This window comes from Saimiri boliviensis, chromosome 12, assembly GCF_048565385.1.
Source record: "Saimiri boliviensis isolate mSaiBol1 chromosome 12, mSaiBol1.pri, whole genome shotgun sequence".
In the NCBI taxonomy this organism is placed as follows: domain Eukaryota; kingdom Metazoa; phylum Chordata; class Mammalia; order Primates; family Cebidae; genus Saimiri; species Saimiri boliviensis.
Genome location: NC_133460.1, coordinates 18,891,743 through 18,916,119, shown reverse-complemented (window position 1 = coordinate 18,916,119; position 24,377 = coordinate 18,891,743). Strand labels below are relative to the sequence as shown.

The 24,377-nt window shown below is 37.4% G+C and overlaps 1 protein-coding gene across 3 annotated transcripts in view; it reads left to right on the top strand.

Annotated features, from left to right (window-relative positions):
* The window catches only part of REXO5 (RNA exonuclease 5), a 45,638-nt gene that overhangs the window by 9,695 nt on the left and 11,566 nt on the right, over positions 1-24,377 (top strand). For 2 of the 3 annotated variants that reach the window (XM_074381957.1, XM_074381958.1), the window contains 9 exons: positions 725-821; positions 5,818-5,961; positions 9,172-9,260; positions 10,241-10,356; positions 11,479-11,617; positions 11,780-11,874; positions 12,861-12,963; positions 16,980-17,083; positions 18,146-18,266. In XM_074381957.1, coding sequence (XP_074238058.1) covers positions 725-821; positions 5,818-5,961; positions 9,172-9,260; positions 10,241-10,356; positions 11,479-11,617; positions 11,780-11,874; positions 12,861-12,963; positions 16,980-17,083; positions 18,146-18,266 — 1,008 coding nt within the window. The remainder of the gene's footprint in view (positions 1-724; positions 822-5,817; positions 5,962-9,171; positions 9,261-10,240; positions 10,357-11,478; positions 11,618-11,779; positions 11,875-12,860; positions 12,964-16,979; positions 17,084-18,145; positions 18,267-24,377) is intronic. The other variant, XM_010340759.2, reaches the window with a different exon arrangement.

Sequence of the window (24,377 nt, the reverse complement as noted above, 5' to 3'; positions counted from 1 at the left end):
AAGTTCATCCTTTCTACAATATATAATAACAGGGATTGGTTAGTGTGGTATGACTTCATTTACCTAGTCACTTTTCTATATTAAGGAAACAGTTCTCGTTTTAAAATACTAACAATTAGGCCGAGTGTGGTGGCTCATGCCTGTAATCCAAGCAGTTTGGAGGCCAAGGCGGGCGGATCACCTGAGGTCGGGAGTTCAAGACCAGCCTGACCAACATGGTGAAACCCCGTCTTTATTAAAAATAATAATAATTGCCGGGCGCGGTGGCTGAAGCCTGTAATCCCAGCACTTTGGGAGGGCGAGGCGGGTGGATCACGAGGTCGAGAGATCGAGACCATCCTGGTCAACATGGTGAAACCCCGTCTCTACTAAAAGTGCAAAAAATTAGCTGGGCATGGTGGCACGTGCCTGTAATCCCAGCTACTCAGGAGGCTGAGGCAGGAGAATTGCCTGAGCCCAGGAGGCGGAGGTTGCAGTGAGCCGAGATCGCGCCATTGCACTCCAGCCTGGGTAACAAGGGTGAAACTCTGTCTCCAAAAAAAATAATAATAATAATAATAATAATAATAATAATTTTAAAATAAAAAATAAATAAATAAATAAAATGCTAGCAATTGCTGTCTAGAACTTTTCACAGCCCTGAGCTGACAATAAAAGTCCTAGCCTTTCACAGTATTTTAACTGTTTTCAAGCATTTTTTTTAACCTGTTAAATATATTTTCAGAAATTCCGCTTGCCTCCACCATCATCTGATTTTCTAGCTGATATTGTTGGGCTACAGATGAAACAAACAGCTGGAGATCTGCCCAAGACAATGGAAGGTATGGCTGTGATGCTAGTTTGATGATTCGCCCACTCTAAAAGAGGTGGATATGATTGTAAGTAGATTAAGCACAAAAAAGCTCAGTTCTGACTTAAGCACAGAAACAATTTTTGTTTGTTTGTTTTTTTGTGACAGGATCTCACCCTTATCACCCAGGTTTGAGTGCAGTGGCATGATCACACAGCTCAATACAGCCTTGACCTCCCAGACTCAAGCAGTCCTCCCACTTAAGCCTCCTGAGTAGCTGGGGAACTATGGCACATGCCACATTCCCAGCTAATTTTTTTTGAAAAACGGGGCTCCAGCCTGGACACTGTGGCTCATGGCTGTAATCCCAGCACTTTGGGAAGCCAAAGCGGGTGGATCACTTGAGGTCATGAGTTCAACAGAAACAGGGCTCTACTGTGTTGCCCAGGCTGGTCTCGAATTCCTGAGCTCAAGTGATCTTCCTGCCTTGGCTTCCCAAAGTGCTGGGATCACAGGCATGAGCCACCATACCTGGGCCACAAAAACAATTTTTTTAAGGAAAAATGGGCAGGTACCCAGGGAAGTTAGATAGCAGGAACCACAGCCAAGGTTCATGCCTCAAACCATCTGGTTAAATTAGATAGCTAAGGATACCTGGGTATCACTGATGTTGGACTCTTATGAATTACTGTGAATAATTTCTAAATTGTCACTGGATCTTTGTACCCGCCAATGTACAGGTGGGAAGGAAGATCTTGCCTTTAACTAATGTAAGGGATACCTGCTGATACTACTGACAGTGAAGAATAGGCAGGAGGTTTAGTTACTAGTCAGCTGAAAGATTCATGATAGCAGTGTTTTTCAAACTGTGGGTTGTGTCCTATCAGCAAGTTATAGCTAACTTTTTTGGTTTTGCGGGGAGGTGAGTGATAGACTAGGACTTATCAGAGTTTATTGCATATATTAAGGTTAGCTGTTGTTTAATGATATTCTATTTCGTGTTCAGAAATAATTGAATAATTGCACTTTAGGGAACATGAAAAAGTAGTGAGGAGTAACTTGATTTCTTCTAATTTCCTCTAGAAATGTGCTTGTATTATCCTCTCTCCTAATCCCCACTTCTAATTTTCTGTCTTTCTTTTGTTCTTCCCATGGATGCACATTGTTGATCTGCAGTTGTATTTGATTTTATCTGCATTGCATTTTAAACATCTGTGAGTAAATCACAGAGTAATCATTATGAGATTCTAGGCTCAAGTGAAAGCATCATGTTGTGAAAGAAAAGATACAATCAGGAAAAAGAAATTTAACGTGTTTGAAGAGTACAGTTTGCTGGGCATGCTGAGAAGGATAGGAGGAGGTAGTGATGAGAGACAAAGCTAAAAAGACAGATTAAAGCCATATCCCGCAGGCTTTGTTTTTATGTTATTTTTTATGTTATGTACCAGCGACACAGAGACAATCTGCAGGCTTTGAATGCCATGCCAAAAGAATTTGGATTTTATTCTGTAGGCCTTGAGGAGCCAGAGGGGTTGTGGCAACTTCTCTATTCTCTTAAGTATTTCACTTCATCTTACCATGCTAAATATCGGAGCCCTAAGGCATACTCCCTTGCACTCTGATCTTCCTTAATCAGTCTTTCCTTTGGAGTATTATCTGATTTTTGCCAAGTCTACCTATTAGTTTTCTTTGAATGACTCCTATATCTTTATTTCTAGGTCAGATGCCCCAGATTTCAGGCCTGCATTTTCAACTGCTTGCTGAATATTCCAGTTGCTACTTGGGTATTCCACTGTCCTCAGTCATAACATAGCTAAAAGCATTTTTCTCATCAAATAATGAGTTCTTCAAATTCCTTCTTGGTGTCATTTTTCTCTAAGATCTAAGACACCAGTGTTGAATTTTACAATTTTCTTTTGGCTCCCTATCCCCAGTCTGTCTGCATGCTTCATTCCCTTTGCTCCTATAAATCTACTCAGATGTCAATTTAACTGAGACCCTCCTAGATCATTCTATAAAAAATATATGACAGTAACCCATTTCCTACCCCAGAATTTCCTATCCTTTTCTCCTCCTTTACTTTTCTTCAAAGCCCTTATCTTATCTGATATATTGCATATTTATTTGTTTGTTATCCATATGTCCAACCAGAAGTTAAGTTTCATGAGGAATTTTATTGGTTTTGTGCATTGGGGAATTCCTAGTGGCCAAAGCAACGCCAGGTATATAATAAAGTTATAGATAAATATTTAAATATTTTGCTGGCTGAATTGAATTATTTTTTTCACCATGTTCTACCTGTTTTTTGTATATGTTTTATATATCCCTTTTCCTCCATCCGTTCCACCATCTTAATTCAAATGCTGGTAATTTTTTTTTTCCTTTGAGACAGAGTCTTGCTCTGTCACCCAGGCGGGAGTGCAGTGGCATGATCTTGGCTCACTGCAACCTCTGCCTCCTGGGTTGTGGCGATTTTTGTGCCTTAGCCTCCCAAGTGGCTGGGACTACAGGCATGCACCACCACGCCCAGCTAATATTTGTGTTTTTAGTAGAGACTAGGTTTCACCATGTTGGCCAGGCTAGTCTTAAACTCCTGGCCTCAAGTGATTCACCCACCTCAGCCTCCCAAAGTGCTGAGATTATAGGTGTGAGCCACTGTACTTGGCCTTTTTACTTCCACACTTATTTTAAGTTCTGGGGTATATGTGCAGGATGTGTAGGTTTGTTAAAAACATAGGTAAATTTATGCTGTGGTGGCTTACTGCATGGATCAATCCATCACCTAGCTATTAAGCCCAGTCTCCTTTAACTATTCTTCCTTATACTCTCCCTTCCCCAACCTCTCCAAAAAGCCCAAAGGTGTGTTTACCCCCCATGTGTCCATGTGTTTTCATCATTCAGCTCCCACTTAAGTGAGAATGTGCAGTATTTGGTTTTCTGTTTCTGCGTTAGTTTGCTGAGAATAATGGCTTCCAGTTCCATCCATGTCCCTGTAAAGGACATAATCTCATTCCTTTTTGTGACTTTGTAGTATTCCGTGGTGTATAGGCATCACATTTTCTTTATTCGATTTGCTCTATCATTGATGAGCATATGGGTTGATTTCATATCTTTTCCACCTGCATGTATCTTTATAATATAATGATTTATATTCTTTTGGAATATACCCAGTAATGGGATTGGTGGGTCAAATGGTATTTATGTTTCTAGCAGATGCTCATAATTTTTTGGTTAGAATTACTGTAAAACCCTTTGTAGCCTCTTTCTACTTCATTTTCTTTCTTTCTTTAAAAGAAAAAATTAGAGGCAGGATTTCCCCCTGTTGCCCAGGCTGAAGTGCAGTGGCACAGTCTAAGTTCACTGTAGTCTCAAACTCCTGCATTCAAGTGATCCTCCTGCCTTAGCCTCCTGAGTAGCTAAGACTTGCAGTCATGTACCACCATGCTTGTATAATTTTTATTTTTATTTTTTTTGGTAAAGACTGGGTCTTGCTTTGTCACCTAGAGTGGTCTCAAACTCCTAGATTCAAGCAATCCTCTTGCCTTGGCCTCCCAAAGTACTGGGATTACAGGCATGCCATGCACCCAACCTCTACTCCATTTTTTTACAGATCTTTGAGGTTGATGTTTCTTAAAACACTGCTTTAATTATGTCACTTCCATTCTCAGGAGCCTTTTGTGGCTCCCCATTATGTATTAAATGATGGATGAAAGTTAATTGTCCTCCTTTTTCAACCTTGTTTCCTATACTCGTCTCTTGCACAGACCTTTTTTTCATCATCACTGGTCTACTGCCAAACCAAGTTTACTCTTTATGTTTCTGTCTTACCTGGAATGCCCTCTTCTTCTTATGATACTTTGGTTCTTTTCCTTACAAAGACCAGCTACTCACTTAGGCCATCTTGAGCAAGTATTGTTTGAAGAAGGATATATGTGGATAGAAAGCCCGCAGGAACTTAATTGCCCCTAGCAAAGAAAGTTTCTTCATCTACTTATCTATGTATTTTCTTTTCTCCTCTGATTAGTCAGTTCTCTCTCTCTCTCTCTCTCTCTCTCTCTCTCTCTCTCTTTCTTTCTCTCTCTCTCCATATATATATATATATATATATATATTTTGTTGTTGTTGTTTGTTTGTTTGTTTGGTTGTTTGTTTTTTGAGACAGAGTCTTGCTCTGTTGCCCAGACTGGAGAGTGCAGTGGCTCAATCTTGGCTCACTGCAACCTCTGCCTCCTGGGTTCAAGCATTTCTTGTGCCTCAGCCTCCTGAATAGCTGGGATTACAGGTGCATGCCACCATGCCCAGCTAATTTTTATATTTTTAGTAGAGATGGGGTTTCGCCATGTTGGCCAGGCTGGTCTCAAACTCCTGCCCTCAAGTGTTCTGCCTACCTCAGCCTCCCAAAGTGCTGGAATTACAGGTGTGAGCCACTGTACCTAGCCCAGTTGTTTATCTTTTCTAGTGAAAATTCTCAAAGCAGTCAGTCTGATCAGCTTAACTTCTTACGATTTTCCCTTTTGAGAGCATGTCTTGATAAGGAATATCAAGTCATTGTTCAATCTATAGATGATCTCTCTTGAGCCAGGTCATACTCTTAATCCAATCAGTAATGGTCCCTGGTTAAAGAACAAGCTTTAGCTGCTTAAATACATGGCTGGGAGTGGAGTATATTTAGCTAGAATGAACCATAGGGAATGACAGGCACTATAAAGAACGGGTTGAGTATACCAACTATCTGAATTCTGTCTTTTTTTAAGACTCAGCTAATCTTTTCCTTTCTTGATCTCTGACCACTCCATTGTGAACTAACTATATTCTTCCTCCTTTCTCTTTATTGCTTTAGCTCATTTGGGACTTCATTTTCTCTGTATTCTTATCATTGGAATAGATTGCAAGTTCCTAAATGGTTAGGGCTGGTTTTTATACATCTTTTGATCTTCCCTGTGCTTAGGCTATACAACCTTAGGAGACATATCTTCTAGGGTTCTTAAAGACACATTCTAATATACATTCAACTGTTTTTCTTTCAGGGTCTTTACCTTCTCCCAATTCAAAAGCTGCCATCAACCTTCAGAATGACCCCATCATTCAAAAGTTTGGCTCTAAGAAAGTGAGCTTGACTAGATGCCTTCTGACAAAGGAAGAAATGAGAACGTTTCACTTTCCATTACAAGGTTGGCTTAGGCTTAATCTGATATTGCTAACAATGTAAGAATATCTAACAGCTTTTAAATACTACTGTTAGAGATTCATTTTTCTGGCTATTTTCTGAGTGGCTTCTTCTTATTTCATCTTCTATTAATGAGGAAATATCATAAGCACAGTGTATCCCAAAATGTGTGATGTATACCGTGATTGGTAAAGTGATGATTTTAGGTATTACATGAATGTGACATTAAAGAGCATTGAAATAATATTTAGTAGGACAGGCGGGGTGGCTCACGCCTATAATCCCAACACTTTGGGAGGCCAAGGCGGGTGGATCACGAGGTTAAGAGATATCGAGACTATCCTGGTGAACATGGTGAAACCCTGTCTACTAAAAATACAAAAATTAGCTGGGCATGGTGTTGCATGCCTATAGTCCCAGCTACTCGGAGGCAGGAGAATTGCTTGAACCCAGGAGGCAGAGGTTGTGGTGAGCCGAGATTGCACCATTGCACTCCAGCCTGGGTAACGAGCAAAACTCCATCTCAAAAAAAATAATAATAATAACAATAATAATAATAATATTTAGTGAGAAAGTTATTCCCTTTCCTTTTCATTCAGTTTTCTTTCTTCTTAATGTATTAAAAACAAAAAGAAAAAAAAATATATTAAAAACAGTATGTCTTTAACATTTTAACACTTTTCCAATACTTCTAATTCTGTTCCCATGCTGCCACCATATTTCTTTAACAAATAGAGCAAGTGTAGGCTCAGAGCTTTGGTCAATTATATAGCAAGAATTTAATAAAAGTACTTTGATTTCATTTTATTTTCTTTGTTACCTCCTAATTATAGCAATGATAATTAAATTTCCTTTTTTTTTTTACTGGGATATAATTTAACATAATACACAATTCACCTGATTGAAGTTACAATTAAGTATTTTTTAATGTGTTCACAGAGTTGCACAGCCATCACCACAATTTTAGAACACTTCCATCACCCCAAAAGAAACCCTGTATTATAATTTCCCTCCACTGCCTGAGCTTTGACAACCGTTAATATATTTTCTTTCTTTCTTTCTTTCTTTTTTTTTTTTAAGACTGAGTCTTACTCTGTTGCCAGGCTGGAGTACAGTGGCACAATCTCAGCTCACTGCAACCTATGCATTCCAGGTTCAAGCGATTCTGCTGCCTTAGCCTCCTGAGTAGCTGGGATTACAGGTGCACAGCACCATGCCCAGCTAATTTTTGTATTTTTAGTTGAGACAGCGTTTCACCATGTTGGCCAGGATGGTCTCGATCTTTTGACCTTGTGATCCACCCACCTCGGCCTCCCAAAGTGCTAGGATTACAGGCGTGAGCCACTGCGCCCAGCCTCATTAATCTATTTTCTATATATAGATTTACCCATTCTGGATATTTCCTGTAAGTGGATATGCAATATGTGGTCTTTGTGACTAGCTTCTTTAACTTAGCATAATGTTCTCAAGGTTATTCCATGTTATAGCATGTATCAGTACTACATTTATTTTCACTGCTTAATGATACTGCGTTGGACGTTTGGGTTGTTTCCACTTTTTAGTTATGAATAATGCTGCTATGAACATTTGGTACAAGTTTTTTGTGTGGACACCTGCTTTCATTTCTGTTGGGCATATAGCTAGGAGTATAATTGCTGGGTCATGTGATAACTCTTGTGTTTAACCTTTTGAGGAATGGTCAGGCTGCAAAAGCAGCTATACCATTTTACATTCCTACTAATAACATATGAGGTTTCCGGCTTCTGCACATTCTTGCTAACACTTGTTATTATCATGTTTGAATATATCCATCATAGTGGGTTTGAGTGGTATTTCAGTGTGATTTTGATTTGCATGCTTCTGTTGGCTGATGATTTTGAGCAACTTTTCATGTGCTTATTAGTCATTTGTATAACTTTAGGATCTGAAATGTCTATTCAGATCCTTTGTCCATTTTTAAATTGGGCTATATTTTATCGTGAAATTATTGGAGTTCTTATATTCTGGATACATAAGTTTTTTTATTTTTTATTTTTTTAAGTTGATGTAGGCATGTTTTATGGGTGCCAAGCACCATGTTAGTTGCCTTTTTGTACATTAAATGATTTATTCCTTTTGTACATTAAATGATTTATTCCTTATGATTTATTTCTTATTCCATAAACTAACTTTTAACTCCATTTTTATAGATGGCTCTTTTCTCTATTTATTTTAACGTAAAATTTATAACCATGGTTTTCTTGAGGTTGCACTACTGTCACATGAGCACGTAGTAAGGGCAGTACTGCTAACACCTATAAAACACCACTAATAACATAGATAAGGTAGGCAGCAAGTATATTGTCTCTGAAACTTGGGACTGCCTTTCTTCTCTGGAATAGACCATATTTTGATTCTTTTAATTGCCATTAGTTGGAAATTTCACAGTACTGGGAATCAGAAACTGGTCAAAGGTTTGCATAGCCTCCTTTGTTCCTTGTCAAACAAGTTCTAGATGTTACCTTTACTGCTTCAGCCTCTGCCTGAAGGTAGAATCTTCAACAATTCAGATACTTTTGGGTCTCTGAGCTAAAGATGCATGGTTATTGACTCAGAGTACACAAATAGAGGGAGTACCTTAAGCCTGTAGCTGAGTCTTTGTAGGAAATGTATGATTCCAGAAAATGCAGGCAAGGCTCTGAATAGATGTTTCAGAGGATTCTAAAGGGTTGAGTTGGCTAGAGGGACACATATGGTGAATGTTGCTTAAACTTTCTTCCTACTGTGAAATCCTTTTATATCTCCACTATGGTAAAATCTCACTCATATTTTCTCTTCCTACATTTAGGAAAGAAAGATGCCACGTACAGTTATTTGCATACTTTATTCATTCTTAGTGCTGATATGGAAAAGGCCTAGTGACTTTGGGTTTAGCTATGATTTAATTATCTCTTTTCTTATGAGAAGGAAAAATTGTTACTTGGTAACTGCCAGGAAGTTCAAGCCCAGAATCTCCTCCAACAGCAAGCCTACATTGTTCTTTCAATATAAAAATGAGTGGATGGAGAAAAACTTGAGGACAGATATTGTATCTTAGTCTTTGTATTTCAAGTGTCTAACATGACAACATATCTAACTTAAAATATCTAGTATTTTAGTTTTACCTGCTTGAATCTAAGAGTGATATTTACTATCTCTATTCTAAAGGCAAATATTTTCTTCCTTTTTCTCCTAGGTTTTCCTGACTGTGAAAACTTTGTACTTACCAAACATAATGGTTCTGTAACTGACAGTAGTCCTCTCTTTGGACTTGACTGTGAAATGGCACGTACTACTTTTGATTTTTCAATTGAAGTGTTGCAAGCTGAGGTTTAATAGAAAATGATTTCTTGAGTCTAATGCACCAATGAATCAATACATTCATTTCTAGTATTCTGTTTTAGTATGAAAATAGGTCCTTTTACTCGCACTTTAGAAAACTTAGATCTGTATTCCAGGATAAAATAAATATCCCGTAAGTTTTCCAACTAATTACTATGTTTAATCAAGTCTTTGCACATTACTAAATGTTGATTCCTTGTGTTTGAACAAGTATTTTGTTGCTGCTGCCATGAGGACTTTGCCTTAATTGTTGGTTTGGCTTAAGTTTTACACCTTGAAAATCGGAAATAAGATTTCCCTGCTTAAGTTCCCCTTATACTTTGCTTTATCTAATTTTAGTAAGATAAAGACAGTGCATCAGTACTCAGAAACAGTTTTTCAGTTCTTTTATAGAGTAACTAAGACCTAAAATTTGAGAATCTGACATATCAGGGTACATATCCTGGCCTTGCCTGTTAGTGGTCATGTCACCTTGGACAAATTCCCCTAACCTATCAGCCTCTGCTTCTCCCTCTGTGAAGTGGGGGCAATAATAAAGGCTACCTCAAAAGGTTAATCATGAGAATGACATATATAAAATGCTTAGTACAACACTAGCTGATAATAGAATGGGCTTAATAAAAATTACCTATTAGCGGTATTTAGCATAATACTGGATATAGAACACACTCCATAGATACAATTATTAATATTATTTACATTCATCTTCCTTGTGCAAATTACAAATTACAGTGTCTTAAGTAACATTCAGCAGCCTGCCCAGCTTCGATTTCACTCACACTAGATCCTCTAGTAAGCAGGTTTGTGCCATTGCTGCAGGGACTCTGGTAGATTAGAGTAGATGGCAGTTGACATAGTGTAAATAATAAGAGGAAGCAATATCTTCCACAGTTCAGCAGCCTGACTACATCTTGGTCTTTCAGTGCCTCACATCCAAGGGGAGAGAGCTAACGCGCATCTCACTGGTTTCTGAAGGAGGCTGCTGTGTTATGGATAAACTGGTCAAACCTGAAAACAAGATTCTGGACCACCTTTCCAGGTATTTTTCACCTTACCTTCAGCTCTTCTGAGAGTTATCAGACTAGAATTGAATAATACTTGAGAAGAATGACCCACAGTTTCAGTTTAGTTAGGTTTTATCTACTTAAATATTGTTAAAGAAAGGTTAGGGCATCACATTGATGTATTTTAATACTGAAATTACACAATGTCAGTGTATAATGCTCTTGCCCTTCTTGTTCTCCAATCTTCTTGTGACCTTAAGTCAGCGGAATATTATCTTACTTGTTCTAGAATCTCCCAATTATAATCATTATCTACAACTGCCAAACAACTGGAGCTTTGCTTTCTGATAAGACCTCATCTGAAAATCTGAAAATTGTCATTTGACAGTCAAGTGATCTTAGAGCTTAATCTGCCTTGACCCCCAAAACACAAACAAAACTAATATTTTTCATAACAGAAATTTGAAGCTCAAAATGTTAGTCTACTTTTTCAAAATTAAGCATGTAATTTCAGAATGTATACACAGTGACTAGGCAAGAAGCCAGTGAAATATTACTGTTTCCATCCATTGAGTTACACCTGTAGATTCATGACTACTTAGGGTTGGAGAGGCAATGATAGTGATAAAGACTGTCCGATTAGCAGATTTGACAATTAGGTTCTTAGGGAGCAGTCACGTGTGGCAAAGTTGTATGCACAAGCATGTTTGTCACAGTACTACAAAAACGTGGGTATAAATGTGTGAAAGTAGGGGATTAGTTAAAATATGTTGTATCTGTATAATGGAATACTCTGTAACCATTTAAAAGGATGTGCTAAAATAGATTTATTGATGTGAAAATGTGTTTATGATATTACAAATGATAGATTTGTTATGAAGCAGCCCATGCATTATGATTACATTTTTATAAAAATTAAATATATATCTGAATCTATATTAAAAATATGGAAAGACATTTACTAAAATGTAAAAAGAAATCATCTTTGGGTGATAGGATTATATCTAATTTTTAATTTTCTTTTATTTGTATTTTCTACTTTTGGACACTTAGCATATATATATTAAGTATAATTCTTTTAATGTTCTTTTTAAAATGACTTTTCAGAGTGGAAAACTTGTTAACATCCTAGCCTATTTATCTTTCTTTATTGAAAGCTTTTCAGGAATCACAAAGAACATTCTTAATCCAGTGACAACCAAACTCAAAGATGTACAGAGACAGTTAAAAGCACTGCTTCCTCCTGATGCTGTGTTAGTGGGCCACTCTTTAGATTTGGATCTCAGAGCACTGAAAGTGAGTATCTGATTTAGGACTTTGTATTTTCAGTATAAATGCCTGTTCCATTTATCCCAAATCTGAAATCTTAGGCTCTTCTCTCCCACCCTGCTAGCTTTTTTCCACTTGTTTTTTCCTTTAGCACAAGATACTACTCATTTTATTATCTTTCTTCCTCAGATGATACATCCATATGTTATTGATACATCATTGCTTTATGTCAGAGAGCAGGGCAGAAGATTTAAGCTAAAGTTCTTAGCCAAAGTTATTTTGGGGTAGGTTTGTTTATATACTGTAACATTGTTCTGACAAATTGCATACAAGTTAGCATATGGTATCTAATTTAATGCACGTTGCAAAATTGACGGTCTTTTTTCTCTTTGCTTATAAACTTTTTTGTGTGTGTGTATTTCTTATGAAATGAAGAAATTGTAGCAATAGTGACAGGGGTTTACATTCACAGCCGAGGCTCAATGGATAGAACTGAACTATGAAGGCAGAAGAATTAACCAAAATTTCAAAACATAACATACCTATATAACTATTTAAGATAGTATAACATATCTATACTGTCCTATTCTGTTAAGACACATGTATTCAAAGGTGTTCATTATAACATGGTTTAAAATAGCATAATAGAAAAACCTCAAATATTCTAGAAGTCTTGTTGAATAAATTATGGTTATCTGTATTATTTAGTATTTTGTTGTTCAAAAGAATGTGATAGATCTGTATGTGATATGGAAACCTCTTTGAGATACTCCTGAGAATAAGAGATGCAGAGCAAGATCATATATGCCTTGATATTTGTATGATATAGATTAGATTTAGTTCTATCTATAGACATAAATATATACATATATAAGCTTTTAAAAAAACAACTAAGAAAGTATTTAAATACATACAGACACCTATTTACAAATAAAAAAATTTCTGGAAGGCAACTTTAAACAGTGATTATATCTAAGAAATGAGAGAAGGGCCGGGCTGGGGAGTCAGCCAGAAACTTTTTGTTGGGTAGTCTTTTGTCCAGATGCTATGCTATGCTTACTGTGAACAAAGCCACTCTTGATTGTTCTGCACCCCCAGTACCTCTCACAGGGCCTGGCAATTAGCTGGAATAAAGTAATCTTGATTGTTGTGATGCAAAATAATTAGCAGAATGCTAACGTTTTACAGATAATCAGAACACTTGAGGTAATTGAAAGAGCCTATCATTACAAGTGTTCCCAAGTATGTCAATTTTATCTTGACTGTCCAGGAAGGATATACAGTGTCCAGACAGACTTGGTCATGATGCCACAGAAGATGCTAGAACAACCCTTGAATTGGTTCAGTATTTCCTTAAGTATGGCCCAAAGAAGGTTAGTATCTTTGATCAGTGTGTTCACCTTCTTAAAATCATGGGATTAGAACAGACCGTCAGACTACGAACTCCTGTTACCTATCTATATGAAAATGGCAGTGTGGGCGGGCACAGTGGCTTATGCCTGTAATCCTAGCTCTTTGGGAAACTGAGGCAGGAGGATCATGATGTCAGGAGTTTGAGACCAGCTTGGCCAACATAGTGAAACCCTGTCTCTACTGAAAATACAAAAATTAGCCAGGCATAGTGGCGCACGCCTATAGTCCCAGCTACTCAGGGGGCTGAGGCAGGAGAATCACTTGAACCTGGGAGGCGAAGGTTGCAGTGATCGGAGATCACACCATGGCCCTCCAGCTTGGGCGGCAGAGCAAGACTTCCATCTCGGAAAAAAAAAAAAAGAGAAAGAAAGAAAATGGCAGTGTGATTGAATCCTAGCATGTATTTTGAATTAAGACCCATATCACTAGCATAATGTAGTGGTTAAGTATGTAGTCTCTGGAAGTTGCACTTATCTGTTTTAAAATATATGTTCTATGTCTGGCTATATAATATAGGGCAATTTATCTGAACATCAGTTTTTAGGTCTATAATATGGGAATACACACTTTTCTGGGATATTGTTGAGAGTAAATGAGATACTGTGTATAAAAAGCTCTTAGCGCAGTGCCTTGAATATATTAAGCACTATACTGGTGGTATGGTGATTATTGTAGTTTATACTAATAATTATAAAAAATCTGCATAGATTTTTTGTTTTCTTGGAGTAGGGGGAGCATACTCTTTCAACAGCAGTTCAGTGGGTACAGATTAGAACAGCACATAAGGGAGACATGGAATAGGACACAGTTTCTGATAAACTTTATTATAATGCATTTTAACCTACTAGATTGTCCCAATGCATAATATATTCTATCATGACTCCATTATGAAATAAATTGTCCTCCACATAGAATAATATCAACAGCCAGTGTTTTGTGTCAGGTGGTGGAAAGACATTCTAAAAGATCTTCTTTGAGCATATAGATAATAATAGCCACTACTCACTGAGGTTTTAAGTGTACTATTCTAAAATGCTGTGTATACATTATCTTATTTAATCCTCAAAACAGCTGCGAGTTAACTATTATCATTCCAATTTTATACATGAGCCTTTTTTTTTTTTTTTTTTTTTTTTTTGAGACTGAGTTTTACTTTTGGTACCCAGGCTGGAGTGCAATGGCACGATCTCGGCTCACCGCAACCTCCACCTCCTGGGTTCAGGCAATTCTCCTATTCTCCTGCCTCAGCCTCCTGAGTAGCTGGGATTACAGGCACGCGCCACCATGCCCAGCTAATTTTTTTTATTTTTAGTAGAGACGGGGTTTCACCATGTTGACCAGGATGGTTTCGGTCTCTTGACCTCGTGATCCACCCGCCTCGGCCTCCCAAAGTGCTGGGATTACAGGCTTGAGCCACCGAGCTCGGCCTACATGAGCCTTTTGAGGTTATCAAAGCTTAGATAACTTATCTGAGGTCCCACAGCCAGTCAGAGGTGGAACCAGTATTGAAACCCAGGTTTGCCACATTCTTTCTGTTCTCTATACCAGGGGTTAACAAACTTTTTCTGTAAAGGCCAAACAGTAAATATTGTAGTCTTTGCAGATCATATTGTCTTTATTGCAACTACTCAACTTGCTGTTATACTACAAAGCAGCCATAGACATTATGTCAACACAGGTGGGCACAGGTGAAATAAAACTTTATTTACAAATATATATGTGTATATATATATATATATATATGTATTGGGGTTTGCTACTCTCTGCTCTAAATCACTACAACAGGTTCTAAAAACCTTTTGGTCTCATGACTCTTTTGCTAATGTGGGTAATATTGTTACTCACACAATGGGTGAGTTTGATCACTTGGTAGATGTTAACCCAATGACCGCTACCAAGGAAGATTTATTTATTTGTTTGTTTGTTTATTTATTTTGAGACAGAGTCTCTCTCTGTCTCCCAGCCTGGAGTGCAGTGGTACGATCTCTGCTCACTCCAGCATCCACCTCCCCAGTTCAAGCGATTCTCCTTGCTTCAGCCTACCAAGCAGCTGAGATTACATGTGCCTGCCACTATTCCCAGCTCATTTTTTTTTTGTATTTTTAGTAGAGACAGAGTTTCACCATGTTGTCCAGGCTGGTCTCAAACTCCTGAACTCAGATGACCACTCGTCTCAGCCTCCCAAAGTGCTGGGATGACAGGCACAAGTCACCACCATGCCCGGTCCAAGGAGGATTTAACAAGGGGATTTTATTGCTTTGCAACAAGTAAGAATACCAGGGATAGTTCCCAAAGCAGTGTCTCCTCAAGTGAAGGTGAAAGCAAGGCTTTTATTGTGCTGTTTGACTGAGTCATTGTATGTAAACACAGGGTTTGTTCCTTGACACATACATGTATAGAAAATGGAGAATAAGTTCCTCTTTAGGTGAGATTTTCAGTATGCTAATGCAGAGAGTTTGCCAAGTTCATCTCTAACTTCAGGCATCTCTGGTTTCAGATGGTTTTTGTCTTGCTGTAGCTAGTCTTCTTCCTGTAACCTTTTGAAACAAGATACAACAGGGGTTACAATATTATAGGGTGCACCTGAAGATGCAAGGACTCTGTGTTACAGTATCTATCAACATTTACCATATTAGAAATTAAATACATTGTCAATATTAGTTTGTTTAAGACAAATAAAAAACCATTATATGTTAACACAAATCACATTTTTTTTTTTTTTTTTTTGAGACGGGGTCTCACTGTGTTGCCCAGGCTGGATTGGAACTGCTGGGCTCAAGAGATCTTCCTACTTCAAGCTCCTAAGTAGCTGGAACTTCAGCACTTAAACAGCCACTCTGTCCAGCTACAAATAACTTTTGTGGAAAAAAGAATTTTCCATAAAAACTAGTGGAAAGAGCATCATTGTTTTAGGTATTTTCTTGAAACCTTTTAACATCTAGCTTAATAGAAGACAGGTGGCTATTCATATCTGCTTTCACATTCAGTCTGCTATGTCACATAGTTGGAAAAGGAAGGACCTCATGAACCCCTTGTGAGATCTCTGGAAAGCCCAGGAATTCTCAAACCACATTTGGGGAACTTTATGCTTGATTTCCAGTGAAAATTGTATCTCACTTGGACAAAAACTAAGCAAATCTGAATTAAGCATGGGCTTTAGTTAATAATAATGCATTACTATTGGTTCATTAATTGTGACAAATGTGCCATACAAATCTATTACTAATAGGTAAAAATCTATAACAAGGGAAACTATAATATGGGAATATACACTTTTCTGGGATATTGTTGAGAGTAAATGAGATACTGTGTATAAAGCTCTTAGCACAGTTATTAGTATAGTAATTAGTATAGATTAGTAATCTATTACTAATAGGTATAAATGGGGGTATGCTATATGGGAACTCTGTACTATCTTCATAATTTTTCTGTAAATCTAAAATGATTCTAAATAAAAATTTGTAATTTTAAAAATTATTCTCTCTGCATCACAACTCCTTGGTGGGCTCCCACTGTATGAAAGGAGAAGAAATATCAACTAGAATAGACTTCTTATGATTTTGTATTAAACTAATAGTCTTTTTAAAAAAAATTTCCTGTAAACGCCATTCTTTTATCATTTCCAAAATTGCATGTTTTCAGAGAAGTAAATTTTAAGTGACTGATTGTTGGATGAGTGATGAGCCAAAATTGTCATCCTTTTTCAATCAGCCCTACTTGGTCCTTCCCCATATTCATGTAACAACATTAGTAGCTGGTAACAGATTGCCATTCTTGGCTCAGCAGCCATAAACCATCTGGTAACTATTAAAGCCAGCCCAGGGCTGTGGCAATGGCAAAGCCACTGCTAAGGAAACAGAGAACATTATTTAAGTGTATTTTTTGCTTTTTGTTGTTGTTACTTTTTGTTTTGCATTCTTCTGAGCATCAAATGCTTTGCAAGAAATTATATTTTTACCACTTTATTTTCTTCAAGATTGCAGAATTAAATCTAGAAGCACTAGCTAATTGCCAAGAACTACAAGCAGCAAGCCAAGAGTCTAGAAACACAGCAGAAGTACTTCAGCACGCAAACACAAGGTAATATTTTCAGTTTAAAACAAGAGCAAAGACAAATGGAGTATCTAGTTTCTTATTTAACAACACCTGAAAATGTTTTCATCCTCTTTTGAGTATATTGAAAAATATTTACCAAAAAATTAACATTTATCACAAAAACCATGGAAAAAAATACCACCTTCTAGCCTTAATATATAGTATTTAATTTCTTTTTTTTTTTTTTTTTTTTTTTGAGACTGAGTTTCGCTCTCGTTACCCAGGCTGGAGTGCAATGGCGCGATCTCGGCTCACCGCAACCTCCGCCTCCTGGGTTCAGGCAATTCTCCTGCCTCAGCCTCCTGAGTAGCTGGGATTACAGGCACACGCCACCATGCCCAGCTAATTTTTTGTATTTTTAGTAGAGATGGGGTTTCACCATGTTGACCAGGATGGTCTTGATCTCTTGACCTTGTGATCCACCCGTCTCGGCCTCCCAAAATGCTGGGATTACAGGCTTGAGCCACCGCGCCCGGCTATAGTATTTAATTTCTAATTTTCTGAATTGAGAAGCTGGTCTAGAATGATATCCTTGACCACCAAAACAAGAAAGAAAGAAAAAAAGATTATTGAAATACGTTGAACCTAGGTTGCACTGGGAAAGATGATAGACTAGTTGGTATTTTGACTAGAAGAGTCAACCTATAGCCTTATTGTATTGCCCAGACTGTGAAACACACACACGCACACACAGACTCAAAAGGGCTTTGCCTCCAGGCTATAACAAATGTATCAGATCTTTAGAATTTGGCCTAAACTTTGATAGAGAGCTTTGGGTATATTTCTTGTTTGTCCTTCTTTGTATTAAAGCAACACTGTCCAAAATGAGCAATGATTATGGAAGAGCTCTGTATCTGTGCTATCTGGTTTGGTAGCCACTAGTCACATTTGACTAATGCAGTTGAGAAACTGAATTTTAAATTTTATTTAATGTTAATAGCTACATATTGCTAGTGGCTGCCATATAGTATAGTGCAGATATACAGAAATAACTGTCAGTTTATGGAAAACTGTTGTTCTTACCTTAACTCTTCTACTTCTTTACAGTATTTTAGAATGCTTGGATTCAGTGGGTCAGAAGCTCCTTTTTTTGACCCGGGAGACAGATGCTGGTGAACTTCCTTCTTCCAGAAATTGTCAGACTATTAAGTGCATATCAAATAAAGAGGTGAGTGACCTGCAGGTGTCAAGCTTTTTTTCATCAGCAACCCTGGCTACAATTAGCAAGTCTGGCTTCTGTCTCACATCTTGTATGGAGTACCTAAGTCCCCATAGGAGCAGAACTGTCAGCTGCCAATGCCTGCTTCCAAAGTCCATCAGACCTCTGGTTTTGGCTTTGCATATCTCTTTGAATTTCTGTTGTGTTTCTGGTTCATGACAATATTTATCTTGGTTTTGAGCCTGGCTGTATCTTTTTGATTTTTTTTTTACATTTTAAGCTATCATTGCTCTGTTAAGTCAGAGGGGCTACATCAAACATGAGCCTATTGTTTCATCATATTCAGAAGATCTGTTCTTTTTTTTTTTAATATTTTGTTTGTAAATAATTTCAACCTTACAGAAAACGTGCACAAATGGTAGAACACCTGTACACCTTCTATCTAGATGCACCTTTTTTAGCACTCTGCCCAGTTGCTTTATTATTTTATGTGTACCCATACGCTTATGCTTTCTCATGTATACACTCTCTTCTCTCTGTATGACATTTCCTAAACCATTTGAGAGTAAGCTGCATATATCATGGCCCTAAATACTTTGGGCATATTTCATGAGAATAAAAATAATATTTTACATAACCACATCTTAGTTACCAATTTTAGTAAATCTAATACTATCCTGGTACCTTTATCTGCTTTTCATTTGTATTCTAATTTTCTTGGTTGACCAAATAATGTCTTTATAGCATTTCTTTTCCCTTTCGAACAGTATCGCTTCCAGGGTCGTGTATTACAATTACTTCTCATGTTTTTTTGGTCTCCTTTAATCTGGAACAGTTCTCAACCTTTGCCTTTTATAACCTTGATACTTTTTGAGTTATCCATGCCCCCCTCCCTTTTTTAACAGAGTTTTACTTATTTTAGGTTTATGTAGTGTTTGCTCACATTTGAATTCAGATTATGCATTCTTAGCTGAATTTCTTGGGGTGTTGCATCCAGAGGCAGTTATTATTCTTCTGCCTCTCTTTTGTGCTATTTATTTTGATTACTTGGTCAAGGTGTTGTCTGCTTTCTGTATTGCAGAGTTCTTATTTTTTTCTCTTAATTCTAATAAATATGTGGGGAGATATTTTAAGAACATGCCAATATCACTTGAGCCCAGGAGGTTGAGCCTGCAGTAAACTATGATTGTACCACTACACTGCAGCCTGGGATTACAGGTGTGAGCCACTAGGCTCAGCCAAGTGTTCTTTTTTTATGTTTCTTTTGCTTTGGCTTGTTGAGCTTTTGAAATTTGTGGGTTTATCATTTTCATCAAATTAGGAAAAGTATTGACCATTATTTCTTCCCATTATTTTTTCTTTCACCACCCTCCCTCCTTTGGGCACTCCTGCTACATATGTATTAGGCCATTTAAAGTTGTCCCATAGCTCAGTGATGTGCTATACATGTTTTTTCCAGTCTTTTTCCTCTCTGTTTTATTTTAGATTGTTTCCATTGCTAAGTCTTTATGTTTCTAATTCTGCTGCAGTGTGTAATCTAATGATAATCCAATCCAGTGTGCTTCCTTTCACCTCACACATTGTATTTTTTACCTCTAGAAGTTAACTTTTGCTCTCTTTCATATCTTCCATGTTTCTAGTTAACATTCAGACTTTCTTCTAGCCTCTTAAATTCCAGAATATAGTTACAATAACTATTTTAACATCTTTGTCTATTAATTTGATAATCTGTCATTTTTAGGTTAATATAAATTGATTGGTTTTTCTCCTTATTATGGACTGTATTTCATTCTCTTTGCAGCCTGGTAGCTTTTTGTATTGGATGCTGAACACAATGAATTTTAATTTGTTGGGTGCTATATATTTTTGTATTTCTATAAATATTTGTGAACTTTGGTCTGGGATGTGGTAAAGTTACTTGGAAACACTTTGGTCCTTTTGGATCTTTTATTTTTTTCTTCTTCTTTTTTTATTTTTTGGTAGAACTCACTATGTTGCCTAGGCCGATCTTAAACTGGCCTCAAGCAATCCTCCCAGTTCAGCATTCCAAAGTGCTGGAATTACAGGGTTGAGCCACTATGCCTGGCCAGATCCTTTTGAATTCTTACTTTTAAGGTTTGTTAGGTGGAACCAGAGTAAATTTTGTCCCACTACTGAAGCAAAACCATACTAAGTACTTGATCTCCATAAATGATGAGACTTTACACTTTAGCTTTTGGGAATCTGAACCATTCCTGGCCTTGTGTTAGACCTTGTGATTGTTCCCTCTAATCCTTTTGGGCATAGTTTACTTATATGGATACACTAATCCCTACGCAACTGAATATTTGAGGAGAATTCTGTACAGATCTATCAGTTTCCTATCTTTTAAGGATCACTGTCCTTCATTTTCCAACATTCTATTCTTAGGATTTTTTTTTTTTTTTTCTCTGAGCACTTACCTGGGCCTCAAGGGCTCTTTGGGCATTATTGTTGTTATTTTAATAGACTTGAATTTTTAGAGCAGTTTTAGGTTCACAGGAATATTAAATGGAAAGTATAAGGTGGGCACAGTAGCTTATACCTGTAATCTCAGGACTTTGGGAGGCTGAGGTAGGTGGATCTCTTGAGTCCAGGAGTTTGAAACTGGCCTAGGCAACATGGTGAAATGCTACAAAAAAATTAGTCAGGCCTGGTGGCACATACCTGTGATCCCAGCTGCTTAGGAGGCTGAGATGGGAGGATTGCTTAAGCCCAGGAGGTGAAGGTTGCAGTGACATATGATTACACCACTGTACTCCAGCCTGGCGACAGAATGAGACCCTGTCTCAAAAAAAAAAAGAGAAAGTACAGAGAGTTCCCATTTACACCCATACTCCCATGCAAACAACTTCTACCACTATCAACAACCTGTACTAGAGTAGTACATTTGTTAAAATCAATGAACTCACGGTGACATGTAATTATCCAAGTCCATAGTTTACATTAGGGTTCTCTCTTGGTGTTGACAAATGTATAGTGACATATATCCACCTTTATGGTATCATATAGAATAGTTTTATTGACCTAAAAAAATCTGTGATGAATGTGCTCTGCCTGTTGGCAATCTCTGATTTTTTTTTTTTTTACTGTCTCCATAATTTTGCCTTTTTTAGAATGTTACATAGTTGGAATCATACAGTATGTAGCTTTTTCAGATTGGCTTCTTTCACTTAGTATATGCATTTAAGTTTTCTCCATGTCTTTTCACCACTTTATAGTTGTTCCTTTTTAACCCTGAATAATTATACATTATCTGGATTTACCACAGTTTGTTCATTCACCTGCTGATGGACATCTTGGCTGCTTCCAAGTTTTGGCAATTAGGGACAAAGTTGCTATAAACATCTGTGTGCAGGTTTTCATGTGTGCATAAGTTTTCAACACATTTGGGCAAAAACCAAAGGGTGCAATTGCTAGATTGTATAGTAAAAGTATGTTTAGTCTTGTAAGAAACTGCTGAACTTCCAAAGTGTCTATGATTTTGCATTACCACCAGCAGTGAATGAGAGTTCTTACTGCTCCACATTCTTTTCAGTGTTTGATGGTGTCAGTGTTTTGGATTTTGGCTATTCTGATAGATATGTATTAGTATTTCATTGTTTTAATTTGCAATCCCCTAATGACATATAATATGAAGCATCTTTTCATATGTTTATTTGCTATCTGTATATCTTCTTTGGTGAAGTGTCTGTTCAGCTCTTTTGCCCATTTTTAAAATTGAATTGTTCATTTTCTTATTGGTGAGTTTTAATAGTTCTTTGTATATTTGGATAACAGTCCATTAACAGTACGTCTTTGCAAATATTTTCATGAGGCTTTCATTCTGGCTTGTCTTCTCATTCTCTTTATCATTTTTTTTATAGTTTCTTAGTTGCTTAATGAGAGAGGGTAAATCTAGTCTTTGTTATTCAGTCTTGGCTGGGGATGGAAATCCTTGTAAGCTGTATTTGAGAAAATTTAATGACAGTTTAATTTTCTTGGACTTGTAAGTTATTTTTACTGTTTATTTTTTCCTTTATGTTTAAAGTCTAATTGTTTTACTAAGCTGTGTCTCAGAGTGGATCATTCCAAGTCACTTTTCCTTGGTACCCAAGGCCCCTAATATATAGGTTATAGTTTCTTTTATTTCCAGAAGGTTTTCTTAGATTGTATTTTCAAGTATTCAGTTCCACTGCTTTAATTTTCTTCCTCATGGACTTCACTTACGCATGTACATTGTCCCCTCTTGGCCTATCTTTCATTCACCTACTTTCTCTCTGATCCTTTTGATTTCATTTGTATACTCCTAATTCTTTCCATGTTTTTCATTAATGCCCTTTATTACAATTTCACTTGAATCTATTCTTTCTTGACAACTTATAGTTGCTTTTTTATATCCCAAATGCTTGGCTGTTCATATTCAATTCAGTTTATAATGTAATGTTAACTGTATCCTTTAGCCCCATGGTTGATTTATTTAGGGGGAAGAGTTTTCATAAGCTGAAATGCTTCGATTCTCACTTTATTTCTTGGTTTCTGTTTTTGAGACAGGATCTCACTCTGTTGCCCAGGCTGGAGTTCAGTGGCATGATCTGAGCTCACTTCAGCCTCGACCTCCCATGCTCAAACAATCCTTCTGCCTGAGCCACCTGAGTAGCTGGGACTATCGGCATTTGCCAACATGCCTGGCTAATTTTTAAATTTTTTTTATAGAGATGAGTTTCAAGTATGTTGCTCAGGCTTGTTTCAAGTTCCTGAGCTCAAGTTATCTTCCCACCTTGGCTGCCCAAATTTCTGGGATCACAAGCGTGAGCCACCATGCCCAGCTGTTTCTGTTTTTTTTAATAGTAATTTAGATTAATATGGTCTGCTGTTTTCCAGTTTTACTGATTTGTTTTGAACAATGTTTTCATTCAAGAGCGTCTCTTATATTAGTTCTGCCTTCCTCAATGCAGTTTTTTCTTCTTTTTTTGTGGTTTTCCTCCACTTATCAACAATTCTACCTTTCCTCCCTCTCTTACTGTAGTAAAAACATAAAATTAACCATCTTAACTGTGTTTAAGTGTATAGTTCAGTAGTGTTAAGTGTATTTATATTCATGTAAAAGAGATCTTAGAACTTTATTTTGCAGAAGTGAAACTTGGGCTAAGTTTCTTTGTATGCCTTGGGATTTATTATTATTGTTGGTATTATTGAGGCTTGGGCATTTGAAAAAATAGCCATTCATTGTAGTCTTTATAGACTGCTTTGTGCAGGGAAAGACCTTCACCACTCAGCCTAATTAGAGATTTCATGACCTCTCAAACCTGTTTTGGAGATTTGTCTTCTCTGGGGTTGTGCATGTGCCTTTAGTTATTCCTTGAGCCCCCTGTCTCTACTTCTTTTCAGAGCCCATAAACTTTTCTTCCCCAGGTTTCTTCCTGCAGCTCTAACAGCCATGGTGATCACATCTGTTTTCAGTGGCTTACAAACAAGGCCTTCAGTCCTGTCAGCGTTCTGAGTCAGGCGAGACAGAAAATAGTCCCTCAGACAGCCCCAGACTACCCAGAATGTTGGACACATGGTCCACTCTTTTATTTCCATCCCAAGGGAGGATCTGTGGTGTGTGAGAAGCCCTGTGATGTCAGATAGGGAGGAGTGTGGACAGGAGCACAAAACATCCTTTCCCATTTACTGGAATCCCTTCTTGGTTTCATGCTGGTCTAGGTGCTATATAGCTTCTCGTCCAGTCTCTACAGTTGTCTGAAAGGTGTCCTGGTCCATGTATTGTTGTTAACTCATTGTCTCTGTGGGAGTGTAAGAGGCTGAAGTGAAGCTTCCTAGTTCTCCATTTCCAAAATGATGGCGTGGTGTTGAAGGAAGGGAGGAATTGATAATATTGTTCAGAAGAGTTGGCATTCTTCACAGCAGTGTCTCCAAGGAATATTACCTTTTCTCAATATATCTGATTCTTCTCCAGAAGCACTGCTTCTCTGGCTGCCAAGCCTCTTGCCTGTAGTCAAGTGCTGAGAAATGTCAAAATCATGACCTGAGTTCCTTATTTGGCATTTAATTGGACTTTTTCTTTTGAAGGGTGATTTTTTTTGTGCTTTACCTAATTCTTCCATGTCCCTAGATTTT